The sequence below is a fragment of the Barbus barbus genome (assembly GCF_936440315.1).
Source record: "Barbus barbus genome assembly, chromosome: 11".
Lineage (NCBI taxonomy): Eukaryota > Metazoa > Chordata > Actinopteri > Cypriniformes > Cyprinidae > Barbus > Barbus barbus.
In genome coordinates, this window is record NC_136739.1 from 3350055 (window position 1) to 3377187 (window position 27133).

Sequence of the window (27133 nt, forward strand, 5' to 3'; positions counted from 1 at the left end):
CTAAATGATCCGAGATGACCGAACATCTGAGAAAAGATAATGCCAACCCCTCAGAGGACCTAAGAGGATGCCAACGCTCAGACAACATACAGAATTACCAAATGACCACTGGAACTAGTTGAGACCTTACAATCTGACTTTGCTGCAGTTAAATTGAACTGCTGGTTTGTTGGCCAGAGGATTTTGATTTTGATATTGTGCAGTTGCTTTGACACAATTTACATTGTTAAAAGCGCTATATAAATAAAGGTGACTTGACTTGACTTGACTAAAGCTCTTTGAGGCTGCATTTATTTAATCAAAAGTACAGTTAAAACAGTATTATTGTGAAATATTATTACAATTAAAACATCAGTTTTCTGTTTTAATTTAGGCCTATTTAAAAATGACATTTATTCCTGATTTTTAGCAGACAGATGATCCTTCTCTTTTCTGCCTAAGAAACATTCCTTATTAATATTACTATCAATGTTGAAAACAGCTGCTTAATATTTTTTGCGGAAACTGATACTTTTTCAGTGTTCAAAGGATCAAAGTTCAAAGGAGCACCATTGATATGAAACAGAAATCATTTTAAACATATAAATGTCTTTCACTTTTGAAAGACAAATGAATGCATCCTTGCTGAATAAAACTATTAATTCCTTACTAACTCCAATTTTTTGAAGGGTATCCATATGTTATGTCTAAATAGATGTAAATGTATTAACCTTGGTTCATTTTCAGAGTTCACTTCTCAGTTGGTGGTGGGTTTTGTGACAGACATTGGGAATGCTGGGCTCTAGTGTCTTCATTTTCATTCCTCTCTCAGCTGATTGTCCTGTGGGGGGATATTTTGGTCCACTCGTCTCCGTCCTGAAATCTCATTCTTAAACCACTCCTCTGACAGAGGCAGCAGGCACCTTCACTCAACTGACCAAAATAGCCCAATGGGCAGCTCTACGCTAGTGTGCTGTCATGAAGCCCACTCCCCACCCAATGCCAGGTCCTGCTCTGGCTAAGGGAAGAGGACACTGACACACACACATAGACACCGGAGCTCGTAAGAGTACTAGAACAGCCACTTGTGTTCACACACCATACTCCTTGCTGAGCATAACTGGACTAAGAGACTATTTTTCACGCAGATTGTGAGGAGTTACGTTCAGTGTCTACTTCATGTGGGAAGGAGGAGAGACTGTTTAACAAGAAGTAAACAGCTGAGAAAGTTGCACTCTTAAGTTTGTCATCATGAAGTTACATGTGGCACAATTTTTTGCTGGGCTCTTTGGTGCCTTGGCAACTCTTTTCATTCTCTTGTCTTTTGGCACGGACTATTGGCTCTTGGCTTCAGAGATTTGCAATTCACATGCGAATGGTTTGGCTACTTCGCAGGTGGGTGGAAGTGTCGTTTCAATTCCTCTAGGGCAAAGAGAAAAGTGGACAAGTGTTTTATTGATAAGAATGTTAGTTCTGGTGAATTATCAGAAGACTAGATCATTTAGGGATGGTCTGTTTATAAATATGAAACAAGTCTCCTCAGAATTGTATGGTTTGGATTTTAGTGTAAACTGAACTAGATTTCTGCTCTTTGATCCTTACTGAAGCAAGATTCTCAAGAGGTCATGGGCATATTTGGTTTATAAGCAGTGACTGTCATGACATCCTCAAACATCACTATCTCAGTTACTTGAGTGTAGACTATCACATGATGTAGTGTGATACCACACTTAATACTAAATAACGAAACTGGAATCTCAGTGCAGTTTCTATTCATAGGAGTCATACATGAATTAGGTTTCCCTCATAAAGGATTGGGAGGGAAAAGTGAGTTGTTACTGACATGTGCCCAAACTGAGCTCTGTTTTACAAGGTCGAAATGTATGATTTTTAGAAAAATATATGCATCAAAGGTCTACCCCTAAATGTAAGTGTCATAGGGGCATTAACAATATGAATGAGATTGTACCGGATTGAATTGTGGCTAACAATTCGTCAACATGTAAAATAGTTTTGACAAAATTGCCATGAGCGTGTGTTGGATGTACCCTTGTGCTTGGAGGCTGAAAGACGGATGTCTGCAGGAAAGCTTGATGTAGAATAATTGCAATGCTCATTTGTTATTTGTCTAGTGCATGCTTCTCTTGAAGATTGCTGCTATTAGCTGTGTTTTGGAACGTGATATCTGGTTTCTAGATGGCTGGGCGGGTCGTTAGTTGGTCAATAGCTGGTCTAAGATCATTCAAGCTATTTTTGAAACATTGCCAGTGGTCAACGGGCTAACTGCTACCAGTTTAAGGTGGATTTTCTAAGCAGGGTTGAGTTAAGTGACTCAAAGCACAACAGGTGTCTGTTGCTTTCTGACCTCTGCTCTTTGCTCCTTCACAGGGAGGTGATGTTGTGGTCAACCAGGGTCAGGACCAAGTTAGTGAAGACCAGAACATTATCTTTCATCATGAGGGCTTCTTTTGGCGCTGTAGCTTTAATGAAATCACGAATGATGACGATCTGTGGAAGTTCTGGTTTGGTAAGAGACTGTTATATTTGCTTTGGTGCAAATGCAGTAACATTTTTACAGCATTTATTAATATTGGTTAGTGATTAGTTAGTTAGATATATACTCTAAAAAATGCTGGGTTAAATACAACCCAGTGCTGGGTAAATATTGGACAGAACACATGCTGGGTTGTTTTCAACCAACAGTTGGGTTAAATGTTTAACCCAACCTTCTGGGCAGTAACCCAATCGCTGGGTAAAAACAACCCAATCGCTGGGTTCGTCCATATTTTACCCAGCGCTGGGTTGTATTTAACCCAAAATTTTTTATAGTGTGTGTGTGTGTGTGTGTGTGTGTGTGTGTGTATATATATATATATATATATATATATATATATATATATATACATACATACACAGTCGTGGCCAAAAATATCGGCACCCTTGGTAAATATGATCAAAGAAGGCTGTGAAAATGAATCTGCATTGTTAATCCTTTTGATCTTTAATTAAAAAAAATTACAAAAATCTAACCTTTCATTGGATTATAAGAATTTAAAATGGGGGCAAATATCATTATGAAATAAATGTTTTTCTCAAATACACGTTGGACACAATTATTGGCACCCCTAAATATTTTTATGAGTAAAATATCTCTGAAGTATATTCCCATTCATATTCACAATTTTGAGCACTCCAGGGTGATTATGAACATGAAATTATCCAGCCATGGCTTCCTGTTTCACAGAAATATAAATAGGAGCGAAAACAAAGTCCAAATTCCCTTAATCATCCACCACAATGAGAAAAACCAAAGAATATATTTCTGATGTGCAGCAAAAGATAATTGAGCTTCACAAATTAGTGAAGTGGCTTTAAGAAAAGAGCTAGAGCAGTGAAAATTCCCATTTCCACCATCAGGGCAATAATTAAGAATTTCCAATCAACAGAAAATGTTACAAAACTGCCTGGAAGAGGACGTGTGTCTATATCGTCCTAATGCACGATGAGGAGGAGAGTTTGAGTGGCTAAAGACTCTCCAAGGACCACAGCTGGAGAACTGCAGAAAATAGTTGAGTCTCAGGGTCAGAAAACCTTAAAAAAAAAAAAAATTGTCAAACAATACCTACATCACCACATGTTGTTTGGGAGGGTTTCAAGAAAAATTCTCCAGCTCATCCAAAAACAAACTCCAGCATATTCAGTTATCAGACACGGCTGGAACTTCAAATGGGACTGGCTTCTATGGTCAGATGAATCAAACAAATGAGCTTTTTAGCAGAAAACACTCAAGATGGGTTTGGTGAACACAGGGATAAAAAGTACCCTATGTGTACAATGAAATATACTGCTGTATTTTTGATGTTGTGGGCCTATATTTCTGCTGGAGGTCCTGGACATCTTGTTTAGACACATGGCATCATGGATTCTATCAAATACCTACAGATAAAAAATCAATAACCGGACAATAATCCAAACACAAATCTCAAAAACAACACAAAAATGGGTCACTGAGCACAAGACCTAGGTTCTGCTGGCCATTCCAGTCCACTGACCTGAACCCTATAGAAAATGAGTGAGGTGAACTGAAGAGAAGCACCACCATGGAGCTGGGAATCTGAAGGGTCTGGAGAGATTCTGGATGAAGGAATAGTCTCTGATCTCTTGTCAGGTGTTCTCTAACCTCATCAGGCATTAGAGGAGAAAATTTAGAGCTGTTAAACTGGCAAATGGAGGTTTCAAAAAGTATTGAATAAAAGGGTGCCGTTAATTGTGGCCAATGTGTATTAGAGAAAAACAGTTATTTCATAATGATATTTCCCCCCATTTTAAATTCTTATTATCCAATGAAAGGTTAGATTTTTGTGAATTTTTTTAATAAAAGATCAAAAGGATTAACAATGCAGATAAATTTTCACAGCCGCCTTTGATCATATTTACCAAGGGTACCTATATTTTTGGCCATGACTATATATATATATATATAAAATGGACAATAAATTCTGTAAAAATTGTTGTTCAGTGATACACAATCATTAATTAATTTTAAAGAATTGAATGTTATAAACTGTAACCATTATGTCATATTAGAAGGTGTGAAGTGCTCAGACTTACTCACTGAATGTGGCATTTGGCCCTCTTGTGAGGCTCCGGGTGAGACTTTGCCACAAATATCAAAGGGGTCTGACCTGTTGCCCTACAGAAGGCCACAGAAGGTTCAAAGAGAGGGAATAAGTGTTCAGATTACCTCAGCCAGCAAAAACCTTGATATACAACTCTTGTATCTTAATTGAAACAATGATTTAGAACTACACCGTAAAAAAAAAAAAAAAAAAAAGTCGAGCCAACTTAAATTTTTAAGGCAACCAGCTTCAGTAGATTTTTGAGTTCTCTCAACTTATTTTTGTAGGAGATTCTCAACTTTTTGTATAAACTTAAAACAACAAGTTGAGAAAACTCAAAAATCTGCTGAAGCTAGTTGCCTTAAAATTTTAAGTTGGCTCAACTTTTTTTTTTTTTAACAGTGTAGCACACTAAAAAATGTCAGTTCTCCTCGTTCTTCCTTTAGAAAATCAACCACATGCAAGGGAGTGCAAACCTGCATATCTTCTCCCCTTTCCGTTCCCTGACCAGATCTACAATGCTACCAGCTATCAGACTGCCATAAGTAAGTTTATATATTTAACAGATCAAGATTGTTTAAGCTCCTAATGCTAAATTCCAATGCCAATATTTTTCAACTGCTCTTGATTTCTGTCTTTTTCTGTTTATTCATATGAAAATATTTTTAATGAAGTGATCCTTCATATTTTCTTGACTCCTCCACTTAAAATCAAGATACAAATCAATTCAAGCCTTTTCCCCACACAAATATCCTGCTTCACCGTGAAGTTACGGAAGTAAAATTGGTTGCAGCAGTGTCACTGCATAATGTATTGTGTAACTGAATTGGCTACTGTACTGTGAACCATTTTCCCTTTGGTTTGTGTTAATGAAAACCATGATCTTTTAGTCTACAGAGGTTTCTGGAGCGTCTCTATGTTGCTGGGTGTGGCCGCTGTGGTGGCCGGCGGTTTCATTATTATTTGCGCAGCTCCGTTTGCCAGTCATCGCCTTTATAAAGCAGGAGGTGGACTCTACCTAATTTCTGGTAGGTTAAGGATTACATGAAGAGGTGTGGTGTATCTCATGTGCAGTACTGAACTATGTGTAACAGATATCACAAACATCTAATTTATTCTTTACCCTTTATCTCTCTCTTTCATGTTGCTTTTCATTTCTCCAATGCTGTCTCTTTTCTCCAGGTTTCTTCCTTCTTGTTGTCACTGTGATGTATGTTTTCTGGCTAGATGTTTTGGATGTAATAAGCTCGTATAAGGAATATCAGAAGTTGAATAAGTGCCTTGATTTTGAGCTCAATATGACTTATGGCCTCTCTTTCATGTTTGCTCCTGTGGGCGTGTTCTTCTGTCTTCTGTCTGGTCTTCTCTTCCTAGTGATTGGCCGTACAGTCCAACGTCATTGTAACTGAACCTCCTGAACGGTTTCAAAACAGAAGAATGAACTTGTATGCTCAAAACGCATTAAAGGGATGGTTCACCCCAAAATTAAAATGTTGTTATTATTTACTCACCCTCATGTCGTTCCAAACCTGTATGGATTTCTTTCTTCTGTTGAACGCAAAAGAAGATATTTCGAAGAATGTTGGTAACCAAACAGTTGACAGTATTTTTTCCATACTATGAATGTCAATGGCTGCTGTCAACTGTTTGGTTACCAACATTATTCAAAATATGTTTTTCATGTCATTTTTGGGTGAACTATCCCTTTAAATAGCTGCAATTGAACTGAAGGATGCGCTGACTTTATGACAAGGTGGGGTACAGATATTATTGATTTTGAAATGTGCAAATATGGCTTCAGTATTTGGCCATCATGTGTGCTGTGAGCAGTACTGTAAGCATTGATCATGGATGGTTTGGGAACACTTCATATATGTGTGAGTGTTTATGCGAGTATATAATTTCACAAAGCATTAAATTATGTTTAATATGTCTATGGAACCTCTGCATTTTTATATTACTCGGATAAATTACCAAAACATATTGGTAGACTCTTTTTCACCTCTTAAACCTTCTCAAGTATAAATGTACACATTTCTTGAGTTTGGTCCACCTTGAATTTAGATGATTAATTTATTGCTAATTTCTAGAGTGTTTTTTCCCTTCAGGCTTTGAAATAATCTAGACAGACTTTGTAGAAATACCCAGCTGACCTGAAAGTTTTACATTTTACGTTTCACTTGCACAGCTTGTTCACACACCACACCACAGCACATATATATTTGCTTTGTAAATAATATTATATATTGCTATCAAGTACAACTGATATGTACTGTACTATTTCAAAAGATTCATTAAACCTTTAATTAAAAACAAAACAAACCCTGTACATTTTATATTACAGTTGTTGTGGGTTATTGATTGGATTTTTGAGATGTGGGTGTTGAACTCAAAATAAATAAATACAATAAATGCAAGCTTGCTGTCAATTGTGGAAGGCAAGATCGGGTTTTGATTTAAAACTACAAGGTCATGACCTTTCCAAAATGTAGCATGGATTTTTATGTATTTATTTATTTAAATGACAACCTAAAGGGAACCTACAAAGAACATTCCTTATTGATTTTTATGGTTTTCCTTATTTATTTTTATTTATTTATTTTTTTACAACCAAAAACAAACATTTCCAGAAAGTTCTGGGAACCAAAAACTGTATTCCATAGGGCATTTCATTGGATAAAGCCAAGGCTCTAGCACCCATGCTGCATTATTTTTTTTTTAAATAGATATTTCCCTGTGGTAAAGAAAGAAAAGTAGGCCAAATGTGAATGCAGCTTTAAGACTGAATATGAGGCAATATTACCTTTTCCCATCAGAGACGGACTGGAGATGAGACACTGACAGGTGCGTCCATATAACAGCAGAATCGCTGGGAGCTGTGACTCATCTCTATGGCAGGTGACAGCTGTGTGTATGCGCTCTCACTATACGTAGGACTGTTTGAGGCAACGTTACAGACATTAAACTTAAGCATGCATATCAATCAGTGTATGCCTATAGTACTGCATGCTCTCTTGCTATATGAGATTTCCAAACCGTTTGTAGCAGAACACATTGAGAGTTTGTGTGTCTATTTCTGCATGTTTGCATATATATATTACTTTCAGTCTTTAGTATGTCTGTGTCTGTATTAAGTTTCTCTTGGGCCAGCTGTAGGCCCCCTGCAATGCTGGACAGTGTGTTATTTAAAGCTCTTGGATCATATTGCACATGAGAACCGAGCTGTGCGTGCTCATACTGACCCATGGACAGACACAGTAGATCTGAACTGAGGTAATGTGTACAGATGGAAAGGATTTAGTGTTACTCGGTTAAACCAGTTTTACCATTGTTTCCTGAAAAAGGCTGCAGTTAAGTTATGCCGTGCTAAACCAATTTTCAATTCATGATATGTGAGATTAACCATTAATAACCTTTCAAAACATGTCATTCTAGTATTTGACATTGTAGGTATTTGTGGAAATCACTTTGTGGAAATCATAGGTGTTTATTTATATAAATATATATTGAATATGTGTGGTGTCCATCTAAATTTCAGCCACTAGAGGTCACTGGTACATGATAAATCAATGCATAATCAAAACACTGAACAATAACATGGAGTATAAGTTAGAACTTAATGTATGTTTGGCACACGAGACATATAAATAATAATAACACTATGAACTAACATTTTTTTCCTTTTTATTGGTAGGGTAATATCTTGGTCATACTTTACTAGAAGGTCCTATAAGTTGGTTCATGCATTTACTAACAATGAACTATACAGATTTATAGGTCTTTGTTAACATTTGTTAAAAATACAACTGTTTATTGTTAGTTAGCATGTCAGCTCAGGTTCATAAAATAATATTAACAGATACTTGATTTTAATTATGTATTAAATGTTGAAATTAACATAATAAATGCTTTAATAATAATAATAATAAATGCTTAATACAATTTAAAATAATTAAATAAATAAATATTGTTATTTCATGTTAGATAATGTAGTTACCTAAAAATGCTGGGTTGTTTCAACTCAACTTTGGGACAAATATGATTAATTTTTTTGTTTTGTCTATATATGACCAAAAGTTGGGTTAAAACAACCCAGCATTTTTTAGAGTGTTAATAAATGTAACCTTATTGTAAAGTGTTACTAAAATCTCTTTCAGGGCTGATGCTAAAATTTGTGAGGCTTGTAAATTTATCAAATTAGGCTTCGCTTTAATGTTTTCATGGCACAGTGTTTTTATTATTGTTATAACAACATCTGTTTCTATTTAACTTGTGACAGTCATTTCTGTTCATCATTTTTATTTGCTTTTGGTAATTAAAATTTAAAGTGAAACAAACTCATTACTGCAGGTTTTTAACTTTGACACCATTGCGATTTAACTGAACTTAAAAAAGTTGAGGCAGCAATTAATTTAATTTAATTTAATTTTATTTAATTTAATTTTATTTTATTTTATTTTATTTTATTTTATTTTATTTTATTTTATTTTATTTTATTTTATTTTATTTTATTTTATTTATTTTATTTTATTTTATTTTATTATCCAAAGACTCAGCTGTATCATAATACAACAATTGAAAACATATCTACTTACATTTTTGCCCTTGGTACCAGGTCATTTCTGATATGCGTTTGGAGCTAATAAATTCATTTACTTTTGCTTCAGGAATATGTATATATATATATATCTCTGTGACACAGATGTGTGAATTAATTCTGAATGTGTTGAAAGAGAAAATAACTCTGCATAGATGTTTTGTGCTTCATGGACTCCACTACTCAGTATATCGCCCAGGCTGCAATATACTGTACAGTAATGTGCATCACACTTTGTCAAGTCAAGTTAGTCAAGTTGAGCTTTATTGTCATTCTGCTACATGTGGGGACATACAGTGGAACGAAATGTCGTGCCTTGCAGGACTGCGGTGCTACATAAATACAGACATACAACAATGAAGTAAAAAAACACTATAAACCTATACACAACTAACCTACTGACAGATTTTAACTATAAGTATATTATATATAAATATTTACCCTATACAAACTAAAAAAATAAAAGATGAAAAATACAAACTATATGAATGCTTCACATAAATACTGTACATGTGCAAAGAGAAACATTTTGAGTCGAGCAGCTGGTTGGGGAACAGTGCAGGATGATTTGTAGTGCATGAGCATGTAAACGCATATATTGCTGAGTCTTTTGTGGGATTGTGTTCACGCAGCAGTGTGTGTAAAGTGTCTAGTGCACATAGAGGAGAGTGTGTTGTTACAGGTGGTTTGTACAGGCCCACTCACCTATGTGTAGCACACTTCCAATTGCACAAAAAAGTTCCATACAGTTTTTTTCTTTGGTGTGGTAAGGTTTGGCGTGGGGGGTGGTCCGTGTTTCAGGAGGTAGGGGTTTGCATGTGGTTTCAGAGGGGGGCGGTGTGGTTTGAGTTCAGGGCTCTCATAGCCTGGGGGAAAAAACTGTTGAGCAGTCTGGTGGAGCGGGCTCTGATGCTCCAGTACCGTCTTCCTGATGGTAGGAGCTGGAAGAGACTGTGGGAGGGATGGGTGGAGTCCTTCACGATGCTGTTGGTTTTGCTGGAGCATCGTGTAAGGAAAATGTCCAGGATGGAGGGGAGAGCGGCACCGATGATCTTTGCAGCTGTGTTCACTGTCCGCTGGAGGGTCTTGCGGTACACAGTTCCCGTACCAGACAGTGATGCAGCTGGTCAGCACACTCTCAATGGTGCCTCTGTAGAATGTGGTGAGGATGGGTGGAGGGAGACTTGCTCTTTTCAGCCGGCGGAGAAAGTGTTTCAGAGCAGTTTTGGAAAGAGGTTTTTCTAGCCACACATCCTGTGAGTCAATATGTGACGGGGGACTGATCAATCAGTCAGAGAATACATAAAAAGCCATGGAAATATGAACTGAAAATCAAATCGACAGGAAATATCTGACGAGAATATTGACAGGGACACTGGCTTTCTTGTGATGCAGTGTCAATAAATGCATGTTTGCGCGCTGTTGCGAGTCTGGGTGAGAATGTCGCTAGTTCCCTGGTCCCTGGTGATTGTTGTGTGGTTCCACATGATTAGGCCAGATAATTGTGTGTTGATAATAAGCATGTTCACAGCACTGCACAAAACGCTGTTCCACAACAAGACTCTCATATGGGCTGCCAGGTCAGTCGGGGGCTGTAGAATATGTACGGTGCATGACCAGAAGTTAGACTGAGAGACAGTGACCTACAGCTTCAGTGCATCAATACCTTTTTAGTACACTGCAAGAATCAATGCATTCATGAACAAAAAAGACCCAATTGGGCATGTACTTAATAATAGGACAATAATAGGGCAAACCTGGGAGTGTACTTACTTATCTTTATTTAAATAGACCCCAGTTTAAAAGTTGTACATGACAAATAAATGACAAATACATTTGAAAAATTCAAAACAGCATTAAAATATAAAATATACAACATCAAATCAAACAATCTGGCAACAATGTTTAATAAAATATACAGTGCTCTAACTAACCTATTTGGGGAATTTTTTTATTTAAATTTTTTTCTCAAGCCACATTGCTAAAATTTACAGGGGAGGTGTTTTTGAGTTTTCAAGGCACAGAATTTTCATCACTTTTTTTTGGTTTAAATTTGTGACAATTATTCTACTCGTTTAATGCCTTTTTAGTAATTAAATAAAGTGGTCTCAAAAAGTGCAATGATCTCATCACTGCACTTTGTAACATTGCCATCATTTTTTTTTTCCACTTCACTTGAAAAATATAATGAAGAAATTAAACTTTTAAATGTTAGTGTATTCATTTATTTACTGGCAGTCATATTTTTAATATGTAGACCAATGATTCTCAACTGGGGGCCTCGGCAAATGTCCAAGGACACCACAAAATGACTTGGATGCACACACAAGTAATTTACTTTAAATGAATTCTGGATGTAAACCGGAATCATATTTCTTTCTCTTTTTAATAATTATTTTTGATTGAAAAAAAAATCTGCATTTTATAGAATCATAAAACGAATCATGCTTAATTCATTAAATGTATTAACACTCCCAGTTTCTGTTAATAAAAAAGTTTGAAAACAAGTAGTGTTGTCATAATTTCAGCAGAAATAGCAGAAGAAATATCTTAGCCATTACGGGGGGCCTTCGAAATACTATGTTGGACAATGGGATAACCACCAATGCAGATGAAACGCTTATGCAGATGTTTTATATCAAATTAAAGAAGAGAACCTGCTATTTAATAGCATTGATTTTGATCACAAATCAAATTATAAACCAGACGTGACATTTTATTTTCTTGCCTCGTAATTGATTTTTGTCCTGTGAATCTGATAAGCGTACTGGTTCTTCATATTTGGATACAGATGTTAGTTGTGTGTTAATCTGTTGTAATCCACTCTTGAAGGTGAAATGCTTTTTGTCATTCTTGAGCACCGCAACTCTAATTGAACTCTTTCACATATTCCACTGCAGAAAGGCTAAGATTATACAAGCTACAACAAAAATCCTCTGCAACTTGTGTTGTGACTCCTATTTGCCTTTTTCTCCAAGTTTTCCTAAAGCCTATATTTATATGTAGTTTTGTAATCCCTTTTGACGTTTTAGTTAGATTTTGTTCATTTTGCCCCCAGAATCTTGCTAGTATCTGAATTGCATGAAACAAAATGGCAAGTCTTATTAAAGCCTGCTCTTTGTTTAGAAATGGTTTTACATAATTTCAGAAACGGCTTGGAAATAATGAATAAACAATGGGTTATGTTAATGCACGTATTAATGCAGGGCACGAGCATATAATTAAGAGCCATGATTCAAAATCAAGTGCGCTGGTGTGGGTAGGAAGCCACAAAGAATTACTGGAGAAACAAAAATAAAAGGCCCAAGTTTGCGTGACCTTTGGGGTCAATAATATTCATAAACTGGAAGAGAATAACTTAGTGCGGTATACCATATGATTTCCCATGTCTGAGGCCTCTGTTCAGCATTTCTCACTGTCAGTAACCCTCACACCATGAGATAGTGTATTATTAATAATTATTCATGTAATTGTCAGAAATAAAATGATCTCAGTCCCACTATTATTTTAAGCACCATTTCTCACTATTAACTACAGCTTTTGCAAAAAAAAATTAAAAATCCTCCTAATTTGCTGCTTTAGTTGTTAGTATGGGATATAATTAAGGGATCTAAAATATGGTCATGCAGAATAAAGCATTAATGTGCTTTATAAGTGCTAATAAACAGCCAGTATGCTTATAAAATGCATGCTAATAAGCAACTAATAGTGAGCATTGGTCCTACAAATAAGGCATCATAATCTCAAGTAAAAAATATTATATATATATTTTTTGTTGTCTTAAAGGTATAGTTTTTGCAAAACTTACAATTGTCTTATCATTTACTCACATCATGTCATTCCTAAACTATATAACTTCCCACAAAGGGTTTATTTGATCAAAAATACAGTATAAACCAAAAAAAAGTTATATTTTAAAATTTAATTTATTACTGTGATGGAAAAACTGGATTTTCAGATGCCATAATTTCAGTCTTCAGTGTCGCATGATCTTTTAGAAATAATTCTAATATATATATATATATAATTGTTTTTTCAGGGTTCTTTGATGAATAGAAATCAATCAATTTAATGCTTCCTTGCCAAATAAAAGTATAATTTTTGAATAGTAGCTTATTAAGTCTTGTAAAGCCATATGGCATTTTTGATGTGTCATGAAAGACTTGATGTTTATGACATTGATGCCTAATCATCATAATTATGTATATTATGGCTTCAGAAGATTTGAAATATGGTGCTTTTATAGTGCTTTTTTATTATTTTGAAGCCTGACAGCCTGAATCCCCATTCACTTAAATATATGGTAAAGAGCGGTCAGCACATTCATCAAAATTTCTCCATGACAAATTATTGTTCCATCATTTTGTACCTAGTATATCTGTGGTTAGGGAAACACCTCTGCTTTGTAAAGTGGCACTCAGGCCTATTTGAATATTACACATGTGAAGTGACAATAATAGGGCAGGTAATGTCTCATCTCATAACCCAGTTCCAGCTGCCCATATCATCCCATTGGCTCCATGGCACACAAAGGGTTATTGAGGACTGTTGCTCCGCCGCGCTGGGCTTTTGATTTTAATTGCGGTTGCACTCATCTGCTCCTCTTCACTCAAAGGCTCAACTGCCCTGTTTGAAATCTAGTGCATGAGAGATGCTGTTTTCTTTTTTCTTCTTTTTTAAATGCCCTCTCCTCCCCCCTTCCCTCTTCTTAAAGCTTGCGATACATTAAAAGGTGTAATCCAACTGAAATGGAAATTGTGCTTCTTGAAAACAAATGATGAGAGGATGATAGAGGGGCCAGCGCTGTGCTCCATCACTGAGACCGTAAGGAGGCTCGTCAGAGGCGGGCCCCTCTCATACAGCCCCCGATTGTGCTGGGCTTCTTATAGTGGCTAATGCTGCTACACAGGTTGATTACAAGGTTACGGTAAACAATCCTTTTCAGCTGCACCAAGCAAAATTACATGTTGTGTTTATATGTGTGGGTATAGTTTTTTTTTCTTTTACATTTTGCCACGATGTGGAGTGTCAGGTGGTTGGTGGTGGAGTAGGGGCACGGGCTTCTGAATAATTACATGCAATCAAGTGGTACAGAAGCACTACAGAAACCTTGTTTATCTGCACACCGAGCTTCTCGTGATGCATTGTGTGTTAGACGTGTAACACGCTCTAGTCTTGTGACTCGTGTTTGCGGAAGAGTCAAGGAGCTTGTGGTGCTCCAGTTTCCATAGTTGTTTTCTACCTTTGTAAGAAGTGAGGTTGTAGCATGGTACACTGATGATGATAACAGAGTACTGAACGATTGCTGTGTTTGTATACGTCTGCAAACTGTAGTATGAAAATAGATTGCAAATCTGGGATCCAATTTAAACCTGGAAATAAACCTGAAAAGTTTAAACCTAAAATAAATAAACATTATAATCAAATGAAATGATCAACATGTTGAGTGCTGTCATCAAAATAAATAAGTAAATAAATAAATAAAATATTAAAATAATAATAATATAATATATTATAAATATTTTTTTAATTTAACTTATCTATCAACATGTGACCGATATGTTGGCAATATAATTTAATAAAAAATATAAAATGTATTTAATAATTTGTAATAAAACCAAATTAAATTGTTTTAAATAATGCTAAATGGAAGCATTTTCATTCATATCTCAGGCATTTGGAGTCCACTGGGAAATCAATATCATAGTGCTGTACCATGTTTATAATAACATGGTATTGTCATGGTGCCATGTAAAAAAGAAAAAAAAAAGGTTTGTAATTTTTACTAAATAAATAAATAATAATAAAATAAAATAAAATGCAGCAGTAAACACCTGTTGGTTAAGTATAGGTTACATATACAGTGAAATTTTAATCTCTTTAATTATGAAATTTTACTGTAACACATTCAAATTTATGGTTTTGCAAAAGAATTACTGTTGAATTTATGGTGAAAAGGGCTGTTTTTAAAAGAACAATCCCAGAAATGTCCATTCCCTGCATGATACATCACATTTGATTATATTTACTATATTTAAATAGTAGTTATGTTTCTTACTGTCATTGGTAATGTCTGAGTATTAGTCATGTTTTATTCTGATTCACAATCATTATTATGGTGGTTATCAGTATTTAAAGGTAAAAGCATATTTCGGTACTTCAAGCTTAACATTATACCAGAAGTATATAAAATATATAGGCACTAATATGCCATACACCGTATACAAGAAACATTGTTACATTTTATATATATATATATATATATATATATATCTCTGGCAACCACCACTATATATATATACGACTAGCTTTAACAAGATTTTTGTGTCGGAGAAGAATAAACTGGTGACCTCTTGGTTGGAGATAGAATGTATTTCATTTCAAATTAGGAGAGAGACAAATTAAACCCTGCTCTCTGTCTTATTAAGTATTTGAAAGGACTGCTCTTTGGGCACTGCCCTGGTTTTGGGAGAACAGCACACTGTTGGGTGTTGGAATAATTAGTTTAATTTGAAGCGGTTCCCCTCACAGCAGGTAGGGGCACGCAGTGTGGACCGCTGGAGGCTGTTGGGGTGCTGTGGTGTGGGTCGGGGTGAGAGCTCTGTGTCTGATGGGCCGGGAGAGGGGTAACGGCTTCTCAGGAGGAGAGGATCTGTGCGGTCTCACTTCTCTCACAGCTGCAAATCCTCTGTGTTCACCGTAATGAGCCGCATGATGGAGGTGAAAAGACCTATACAGCTGAGAATAAGTGCTTTTACTCTGCGTCCCTAAATGGTTAAATCGATAATTGTCTCTTATTTATTAAAAAAATATATTTGATTTTGATGATCGGTTTGCTCTTTTATTATTATTATTAGTATTATTTTGTAAAAAGATGAACAATTTAGTGATAATGACGGTGTGTGGTGTTTGATTCTCTAAATTCTCTTAATCATTTTCACTGCTGCTATATTTATACATTATAATGATTCATTTACACACATTATATATGTAAAAATCAAAAGTTAAAATTTTAGTCATTTTATTGTGAGTTTTTGTCATTTTTAGAAGTTTTTATTCTTTTATATATGTCTGTATAGTTTTTATTGATTTTATTTCAGTTTTTTAGTTGTTTATCAAATTGGCAACTATTTATTTAATATTTTAAACATGCATTGTATTCTAAGTAATGAATAATAAAAAAAAAAATCAGTTTTAGTTAACCATAATGGCCCTGGTATACAATTATAAATTGTATATATGAAAACTGAATATGTTTTTGAGTTTAGTTATATATAAAATGTAATTATCTTTCTAGTCTTTATTCCTTTTGTATTTATTATTTATTTAATGTATTTAGTATTTATTTGGCCAGAAGCTTGGCAAGATCTGCTTAGAATTGTTAATGGAATAAGATTTCCCAAGTGTCCTTAAAGTGTGCTCACAGCTGAAAGCTCAGGTTAAATCTATATCTGAATATTACTCAACATTACAGCCATCTGAACAACACCGCTCTTTTCATGTGTGTGTGTCATACTCATACTCTTACACAAAACACACACACACAAGTGTTTCAGTTTCCAGCACAAACGTATATCTAAACGAAAGTTTAAGGGAGAGTTGGAAATGTATTTGCTTTGTGCGGTTTAGTGTTTTGATCCCGTTGCTCAAATAAAGCGCTGGTGTGAGTTCAGTAATCTGACCTCAGCGGGGTTAAACCTAAAACACCTGATTAGGATTCATCAGGTCAATTCCAATCATATTCCCCAGTCCACAGATATGCCTCTGTAGAAATATCATTTATTTTGCTCATGTATTGCAGATCCTCTTCTAAGACTCAACTTTGAGGCCGCAAAGCTTTGGCCAAATGGGACAACTAGATTTAATGAAAATAGAACGTGGAGAGAAAATAAATAGTGCTTTGTGTCATTGAAAGCCCAAGAGAGAATACACAAACATTTACTTGTATTTACACAGCGTGCCGTCCAAAACCTCACGTTCACTGCTGCATTGTTCATATTAATATTATTATTGTAACAAAATGCATATCAATGTTCCTTAAAGCAGATTATATTAACTGAAATTCAATGACCTCCTTGTTTACACAAGTTATGGTAATTGAATTCATCCACTTGGAGAATTTGTCAGCATGACAGTAACATATTAAAATGTGATGAGATTATTCATGTTAGCGGTCTGCTTTAAAACAAATGAGCTCACTTGTCCAACATGTTAAACACAATGACATGCACATAATTTTATTTATACCTTAAGCATATGATAATGAATAAAGTGCATCCTAATAACATGGAAATGATATTCTAGATCACAAAGACGCATTGAGAACATGTGCATTGAGGTTCGTCTGAACATATTAGAATCAAATAAAAAGTGCTCATGCATGTGTATTACCAAATTATTATTTTATAGTATTATACTGTATATAGTGTGCAAGCTATGACAAGAAAGTGGATATATGATAAATATTAAATCCAAGTGGTATCACTCTATTCAAATAAAGTCGGTGACAACAGATCTTTTCACACTCATATATTTAACCACAATGAGAGAAAATAAGCAGTCTTTATTCTCTCTCTCTCTCTCAAGCCGAGCCACATCTGGGAAACATCTGTACACAGCCTGAAAATTTCCACCAAAATCAGTCATTCACCTCCAAATCGCAACAAACTTTTGTGCGTGTGTGTGTTTGTTTGTGTGTCTGTGTCATCATCTGTGTGTTTTGTGTATTTCTGCTGGTTGTGTATGTGCTTGTGGGGATCTTGTCTGTGGGATCGGCGGTTCCTCCTATACCTTGCCTAACCAGCCATTAGTGGGATTGCAGGCCTCCAGCATTTCAAACACCTTAATTAGTTATTCAGCTCCTTATTTGTGTTTGCTTCCCCCTCCGGCACCTAATTAATGCTTAATGGAAACTGCTAAACTGAGCCTGTGGAGAACTCATGAATATTGAAATTAGCCTCAACAATTTAAAAAAGGGTTGCAGGGGATAGAGGTAAGAACTGCTCACTGAGGTACTCATTACTTTTGTGGGATATAAGCCCGTGACATATCGATAGTGAGCAATGTGGACTTGTACATAGAAAAACACAACTTCATGCAATAGAACAGACATTTCCACGCTGTGAAGCAATAAAACAAAGATTACTGGAGTACGTTTTACAAGAAAATAAAATGTCTTCAAAATCTCACATTAAATTAAATGTGTTACTTGATGTTTCTTGGTAATTAATTGTAAAATTTACTAGCAGTTTCTAAATTGTTTCTACACCAGTTTTTTTTCAGTGCATGTATACATAAATACAGTATAAATGTGTGTTACAAATTCATACAGAACATTGTATGAAGTGTTTAATTTATTATAAAATATTTCCAATATATTTTTCTACACGTTTGGCTAAACAATACTGGAACACATTAGTTCTGCATTTCTGTATAATTTCACAAGACTGAAAAAATAGACAATAATAAAATAAATAAATATATATATATATATATATATATATATATATATATATATATATATATGTATATATATATAATTATTTCTATAAATATTATTATTTATAAAATGTTTAAAGTTTTGTTTACTAATTGATATTTTACTGATTTAAAAAATAATTCTGAATTATTAAAGGAATAACATGGGTACAGTCATTGAAATTTAGACTGCTCCAAACAAATCTCTTTGTTGGTTTTAACTCTACATTAAGAGATGAACATTTTATCAAAGCTATTAAGTTGAAGGTAAATATTTAAACAGAAATTGTATTTATCTCCACGTTCTCTGTTTGATAAACAAATATAAGATTGAAGTTATGCATTTGTATACATTCCAGCACAAATAATGCACATATGCCAGATAACCTTTCACTAATTTGGTTTATTTACATGTTGGCTTTCATTCATTTCTCTCCAATGTTTTTTGTTCTCTCTTTTCTTCCTATTTTACCCCCCAAAATCCTTTGAGTTTTGTTCTCTCAGTTTGTCTCTCGTCCACCCTACCAAGTTTTTATGTATTTCAAGTAGCCTAACTATATACTGACTTACATAAACATGTTTATTAATGTTACCTTGCAGTAATGATCTGTCATATCTCTGCGCTGATGATTGTAGAATGTGGAAAATCATTTTAAAATATACGCTAAATAACACTGCTTTCCATATATTATGAGCAAATGTACAATTCAAATGGCCTTTATTTAAATTTGTAACATTTCATTGTTGCAATTATTCACGTGAATTCACAGTTGAATATGTAACACAACTTCATTTGAATAAGATTTATGAAAATGATGCCACTTAATTTATACAGACAGGACAACAGGGCCTGCTTTGAGACCAGTGGCCAAATCAAGACTGGCACGAAAGTCCCGTCTCTGTTAAAAAAAAAAAAAAAAAATCAAAGGTTATTCAAATATAATTTGACTTGTGACAAGGCCGGTAATTCACGAACCGAAACCGTTCCTATCAGTGTGTCTTGAATTTGCATAACGAGGACTCTTCTATTTCCACAAGCGCAGTTTTGTTGACGTCTCCACCTCAAGTCAGTAAAGTGTGCGAGCGCAGTTCATCTGAGCAGATCTTTGACTGAAGATGGCCGGATGACTGTCTAAGCATGCGAGCCGTGGTAAACAAGATCAACCAGGCAATAATAGCTCTTGCCGGCAGAGAAATTTGCTGAGGCTGTGTGTGTGTGATTTCTGAATGCTGAAAGGCATTATACGAACACCAGTCAAAAGTTTACTCGAGTTGACTAAAATAAAGACTTCATGTTCATTTTATAATGTTGACATTCACAGCAACAGATTCCACTTTCACAGTGTGTTTGCATTAGGCAGTTCTGCTGTGCATTTTATAGAACTTCATGAATTACCAAGAATGGTACTGTCAGTTTAGAAAATTTTATTTTTGAGAGAGAGAGAGAGAAAAACAACAACAACAACAACAACTATTAAACTAAATTAAAGTGAAAAGTTGCTATTGATGTTGATGGTTCTGGTAAGATCTGAACTGCACATGTTTTACAATGAAAGAAAACGGAATGTAATTATACAACTTACTCAATTTTTGAGATGTTCCTTTGTCTCCATGTTTTATAAAGATCTTCACTGCTTCTCCGGCTTTCAGCGATGCTTCAGATATGGAGCTGAATTTTATTTCCACAGCTGCGGTGAATGGAGGACTCCTTTGCCGACTGCTTTCTTTCTCTTACTTGAAACTTTGAAGCGGCTTGGAAAAGCATTCCCATTCACTTTTATATCTTCTGGCTGGTTATGTTTTTAACATATCACTGGAATTGCAAATTTCAGACCTGTGTTGAGCTCTAAAAGGATTGACATTAGGAAGGAGTAAATACATTCAAACACATGAATTTCCTCACGCAGGAATGGTGGGCCATGGTAAAAACCAGCCATAATTAAAGTATAATAACATCTCTAGCTGAAATATACTGAGGTCAGCGCATAATGTGTCACAAAGCAGATTCGCAATGAATATGTTCATGTATTCATTTATTAATTTATACAATTGGATGGATTCTGCGTTAGACCACAGACATTGTTTAATTCAAGAGAGACGAGAGTTATGTACTAATTTTAAATGTGATTTATCGATTCAGTGTCCAAAAGAATTCTTGCTGATTTTTGTACTGTATTTTATATATATATAGAGAGAGAAAATAAATAAATGAATGTGAAAGTTAATGAAGATCCAAGAGACTTCACCCAAACTTTACAACACCCTTTTATTTTTTTTAAAGCTCTTCAAAATGAGTTGAATCCAGAAGTTTTGATATGAAAGCCACGGGTCACAGAGCAGCACCATAGCAAAATATTAGTGGAGATAAATAAACATTATTTAAAGGATCCGTCAAGCCCTGTTAGATATCCTCGCCATGGTTCACTTGTTCTTCGCTCCCAGGGCAAGGACTATTTAATTATCGCACTAAATGAATAATCAAAAAGTCAATTTCCAAAGAGCCTCTCGCTTGCCCGTGCGAAGAAGACAATTGCATTTAAAATATCTGCATGCAAAATCTGTCTCACACCCCACCCCATCGTACAACACCCCATATGCCTTGAAGCGGTGCAAAACAAAGTGCATAAGGATCCCTCCTCCTTGCTTGAGTTAAAGTTGTCCTTTACAGCTAATGAGATGGTCCTCCTTACACAGGAAGAACAAGGATGCTGATGGCTCATCATGTCCTACACCAGCCCTTTACTGATCTTTATTGATCTGATTATGTAAGGCGCGTCAAAAGAGGTTAATTATCCAGTAACCCATGATGCCTAGTCTTGGAAAGATTGCTGGTTCATGTAGGCCTGTGTTGTACTTAGAGGTTAGGTTTAGGGTGGTGATGCAAGCTAGAAAATGATGTGAGATATTTCCATGCATCCATTTTGATGTGTGTCATATATTTAGCAGGTCTTTGAATAATAAAGACCTTAAAAGTTACATTAGATTTTTTTTTCTTTAATAATATGTAGACTTTTTCTTTTGATTTCTGTTTGTTGAGTTCATATCTGAACCACTAGGTGGCATTACAGTTTGGCAGGTCCTTTGACTTGGTCTTCTGATGCTAGATTATATTTGTCTTTTTTCATAATGTTTGTTGTAACAGTTTTACACAAGTAAACAGTAACAGTTGCACACTTTTGATTTCATGTCACTTTAACAGAAAGGCTTTATAGTGTAGACTTTTTTTTTCATTGACCTCAGTGATGTTCAAGGAAAGTGTGTGTTGTGTGCTGTGATTTATTATATAAAAAGTATTTAAAATATTAGATTTATTTCTGAAGCTAAAGTGCATTACTTTTGTATCCCACACAAATTATTATTACAATTTCTTTGTACATATATATATTTATTATATTTTTATATAAACGTGTTATATTATCTACGTGTTATCTCAAAATATTCCTATAATTTTACATTCTGTTTAAAAGTGAAGTATTTTACTTATAAAGTATTTTACATATTTTATAGTTTTATTTTAATGTAAACTTGTTATAATGCATCTCCGTTGGATTCTTTAAATTTACTTTCTGTTTCAATGCTACTTTTAATATACCTGAAGTTCAGAAATATACGTTTTTTTTATTAGCCTACATGATGGTTTCACTTGTTGCTTGTTAGCCAATAATCTTTTATTTTTTATGTTTTATTTATATGCTTTTATAGCATATATATATATACACACCCTTTCCTCTGCAGACACTAGAGTACAGGCTACAATTTTTCTATTTTTCTAAATTATTTATTTATTTATTTGACTATAGAGGCAATGTGCAATGCTTTAAATTTTTTTATGATTATTACACATTCTATATATTTAGATAAATAAGCAGTTCATTATATACCCTTTTTAGATCTGTGGTATTTATTTGTTTATTACAATGCTATATTTGCTGTATTTGTTTATTTTTTGTTGCAGTTATTCCTGAATTGAATTATTTGTGCTTTCTAATGGCAGTACACTACCAGTTAATGACTAGTAGAACTCTTTCTTGGTTTTTAATGTTGTTTTCTTCTACACACCCTATCAAGTCCACTCTTGAGCGATTATATTCTGCCGTAGACTTCATTTTGAGTTATTCAGCTGATTGTGAAACGAACCTCTGCTCCTCACACGGTTCACTGTTGCACACAGCGTGGAGCGATGTGTCTTCTGTTCACTTTGAAATGCTTAGCATGAACACAGCATCGAGTCAAATCGCCACTCGGTTCCTTTCATTTATGCCCTGTCCCTCAGCTGGCAGCCGTCCGCTTTTCCACTTCTCATCACTCCTTCCTACTGTAAGGTGTTAGACTCTGAAATCGTCACTGTATTTGTCTAAACCTTCCCGGAGACGAGTGTTAAATCAACATTGAGCCAGCGTTATTGGAGCACGCTTTGCTGAGCTGGTCTCAGCAGGGGTTTAGTTGTGTCGCAGGGGCATTCTGCTAAACGCAGATGAATTTTAATAATACACTGTCAGTGTGGCATGATGCAAAGATTCCCCATTCCTCCAGAGCACCGGCGGTGTCACACTCTGAGACCGAGCCAAACCTCCTCATGTGATAGATCCTCTCTCCTGAGACTGTACTTTACCGCTTAGCTGCAGGATTATTCACTGAGAGGCATAGCTGTGGCCTGGAGAGATGTCTGGGAAGTGTGACGGACGGAAGATTTACTCATCTAAGATTCTGTAAATTCTGTAATTATGCAAAATAGGCCGATCAAATGACATTTTGATGGCAGACCGTCTCTGTCTGCAAGAATAGCTATCCTATCACCCTTTTTACGATCGGATGCTAGATAACTTGTTATCTGTCCACGCAAAACACATAGGCCCGCTAATGAGGCTCCCTCTTCTCTCCTGTTAACCTGCTCTAATTGAATCTCAGGTGTTCTATTGTTCAAAGACGAGCCTGCGGGACTGCTGAGATGCCTCTCGCTCCCCTTGCTTCTCTCTAAAAGAGCAGGATGGAGAGAAAGAGAGGTGGAAGGGGGGGGGGGGGGGGGGGGGGGGGGGGGTTATGTTATAGCAATGTGATGTGCATCTGTGCCCCTCTGCACCCTGTCATGGCCTGCAGACCTATCCTCACACATCCAGTCTGTTGGCACTGTCACACCTGCATGTCGTTGCGGGGAGTGAACGGCATCTGTTCTGTGAAGCAGAGAAGACAAAACCTTAGGAACTTGTCTCATCTTACTGTCCTTTGAAAAGTCTATATATCGAAGTGCATATTCATTTTTAGGATTTCACATAGCAAAACATTTGCAAGTCTCTCTATTTATACACACATTTATATATTTATATATATTCATACGCATAAACACAGTACTAGTAAAAATTTGGAATATTCTTAATTTTTATCTTATGTTCACCAAGGCTGCTTTTATTTGAAGTCAAGTCACCTTTATTTATATACCGCTTTTAACAATGCAAATTGTGTCAAAGCAACTGCACAATATCAAAATAGGAAAATAGTGTGTCAATAATTTAAAACACACACATACACACAAACACACACGTACACATTGTGTTTCCATGTTTTATTGGGACATTCCGTCGGCATAATGGTTTATATACTACACCAACCCTACACCTAAACCTACCACTCACAGGAAACTTTCACCATTTTTTGATTTTCAAAAAACGTAATTCTGTATGATTTAAAAGCTTGTTTCCTCATGGGGACCTAAAACATGTTCCAAGGTCAAAATTGACTGGTATTACTATCCTTGCTGTGGGGATTTTGTTCCCCATAAAGTGATAAATACCACTCTCACACACACACTCACACACACAATTAGCACCAAAAACTATTTTCAACATTAATAATAATAATAATAATATTTTCTGATTTCTGAATGATTTCTGAAGGATCATGTGACACTGAAGACTGAGAAAATTCAGTATCACATTTGTAAAATATGTTCAAATTTTAAGATGTCAAATTTTACAGAATTAATGCTTTTACTGTATTTTTGATCTAATAAATTCAGTCTTGGTTAGCATATAATACTTCTTTCAAAAACAAAAGAAATCTATATACAATATATATCATATTGTTTTCATCTGTTATTATAATTTGATATCATCTGATAACAAAGGCATTGATACCATCTGAAAGCATTAATTAAAAAAAAATTCTAAAAATGTATTTATCCTTAAGCATTGTTAAATAAAATTTCCATTGTGGTGTCCTTGGTGCTCTGATGACTCAGCTGTATCCCCTCGCCATTCCCGTTCCCTCTCTCTTTCGCTACGCTCCCTCAGTCCTCATTCATCCTCTCCTTTATCTAGCCTTTTTATCATATTTCTTCAGGTTTTCAAAAACAAACACCATTAATGAACTACTGTGCTGACATATGCAGAACGCCAACAACTAATTTAATACGCACGCGGCTGATCGAATCTCCCTGTGGCCTGCATGTCACCCACTGCATTTCAATGAGAAGAGAGCCAGTGTATCCATACAGTCAGCTCAGTGCCCAATCCAGAGGCAGTTATCTATCGAGAATGATAATAATCACAATCAGCCATATATTTACTTAGTTCTAAGCATATGTTTAATGTTGGATTATTATTTAGTGGTAGATTAGGGTGACGTTCCACACTTTAATAGCATTTGGGTGTTCTGGTAATCAGATGTGCTGCGATTCTGAATAGTTTGAATTCCCTGAGGTTTGTGCTGTGTTGGTTGCCATGGGGGCAGCCCAATGTCGTTGATGTGCGGTAAATTGATTTCAGTGCTGATCTGATGGATGAATTGAAAATGAATGTCTTCATAGGTGACCTCTTTGCTGGCGACGCTGTGATTGCCTCCCCAACGTGCCTCATGTTGATTGACAGGCCGGCTAACGAGTTCTGTCTCTGTGAGAGTTATAATTTACCTGTGCAAGGGACTCTCTCTACCAACCGCCTCACACACACACACACACAAACCAAGCTGAGATGAGCAGCTCACATGCCGTCTCTGCTTGAAAAATAAAAAGCAGAGAGAGAGAGACAAAAAAAGGAAGATTACACTGAGGTACTGAAGGACATGCTATAGGTGTTTGCAGGAATACATATATAGCTGATCATTGTCATGAGATGTCATCAGAAACAACAGCCTGTGTACAGACAGCATGCATGGATGCATTGCACACTAATTAATTCATTAATTTCACTCTGTGTAGTATCATCAGTTGTATCAGAGTATTTAACATATTGACATGTAAATCATGCATTATTGTGCAAGAGATTTTGTAGCTTTGCATTTCTGTTTGCGTGGACTGAGAGTGGTATTCTTATATATTACTGATATTGCTTACATTTATATATTATCTATCTGTCTAATTTATTAATTATTATTTAATTTTTTTTTTTTTACAAATAGTGACACTGTTACAGAAGTAGGACTCGGGCTGCGAGACAGGATGTGAACGGGTTTTATTGACAGACTCGAGGTAAAGCAATGAAACAGGTAAGCGATGATTCTCAGATTCTTTGGTGTTGAGGAGGAATGAGGTAACTTGGATATCCTCTTCGAAACAGGAGACACGGAACAGGAGTAACCACACACCTCACCAACACAGTGGACCAGGGCGAGACTCGGGAGCTGACAGACTTGGGATCGCTGGTAGACACAATTGGGATGAAACACAGCAGGTAAGTAGACAAGACGGTAAGTATCGAGCATAGCGATACGATACGATACGATACGATACGATACGATACGATACGATACGATACGATACGATACGATACGATACGATACGATACGATAGTAGTCCTCTTCGTCGGAACGATTCACGTAATAGGTAGTAAGGTTGAAATGAGACCGGACAATAGAGTGCTGTGAGGTGTGTGTATATGTAGCCGTGTTGATGAGTGAACAGATGACGTGCAGGTGCGCTCAATCAATGGCTAGGTGAAACCAGGTGCGTGAGTGCATCGTGACTGGTGGAGAACAGACAGATCCGTGACAGACACTTACTGACCTTTTTTTAAAAAAAAATTGGACTTCAATTAATATTTCAGAAAAACGAAGAAAGAAAAACTTCAGTTTATTATGTTTTTAAATTGTGTTTTATATATATATATATATATATATTTTTTTTTTAAATTAGGCTTGCTTTATATATGTATGTTTGTGTATTTATTTATTTACGGTCTCTGGGCAGTGGCACCATCAACACATTTATGACTTTAAGCTCTACAAAATAATTTCTGTAACTAAACATGTCTTTTTAATAGAAGAGGTTTATTCAAGTTATCTATAAATCATATATTTTTTTATGTATTTTTGAATGCCTTAAAATTCTGTACATACGCATATCAGTTTTGACCTGTGATGTATTTCATTGTCTGTACATCTGCATGTTTTTTTTTTTAATTGGTTGTTCAGACATGCTAACAAAAAACGTTGCGGTCACAGTGGGATTGATTATTCAATTCATGTCCGA

At 35.5% G+C, this 27133-nt stretch overlaps 1 protein-coding gene across 1 annotated transcript; it reads left to right on the forward strand.

Annotated features, from left to right (window-relative positions):
• Nucleotides 1-1230: 1230 nt before the first annotated feature.
• On the forward strand, nucleotides 1231-6007 carry LOC306876780 (transmembrane protein 182-like; the record flags this gene model as incomplete). The annotated part of the gene is made up of 5 exons (XM_079428182.1): nucleotides 1231-1374; nucleotides 2368-2506; nucleotides 5045-5143; nucleotides 5489-5626; nucleotides 5781-6007. 5 exons carry the CDS (start codon nucleotides 1231-1233, stop codon nucleotides 6005-6007), a joined length of 747 nt encoding a protein of 248 aa, XP_079284308.1.
• Nucleotides 6008-27133: the final 21126 nt, after the last annotated feature.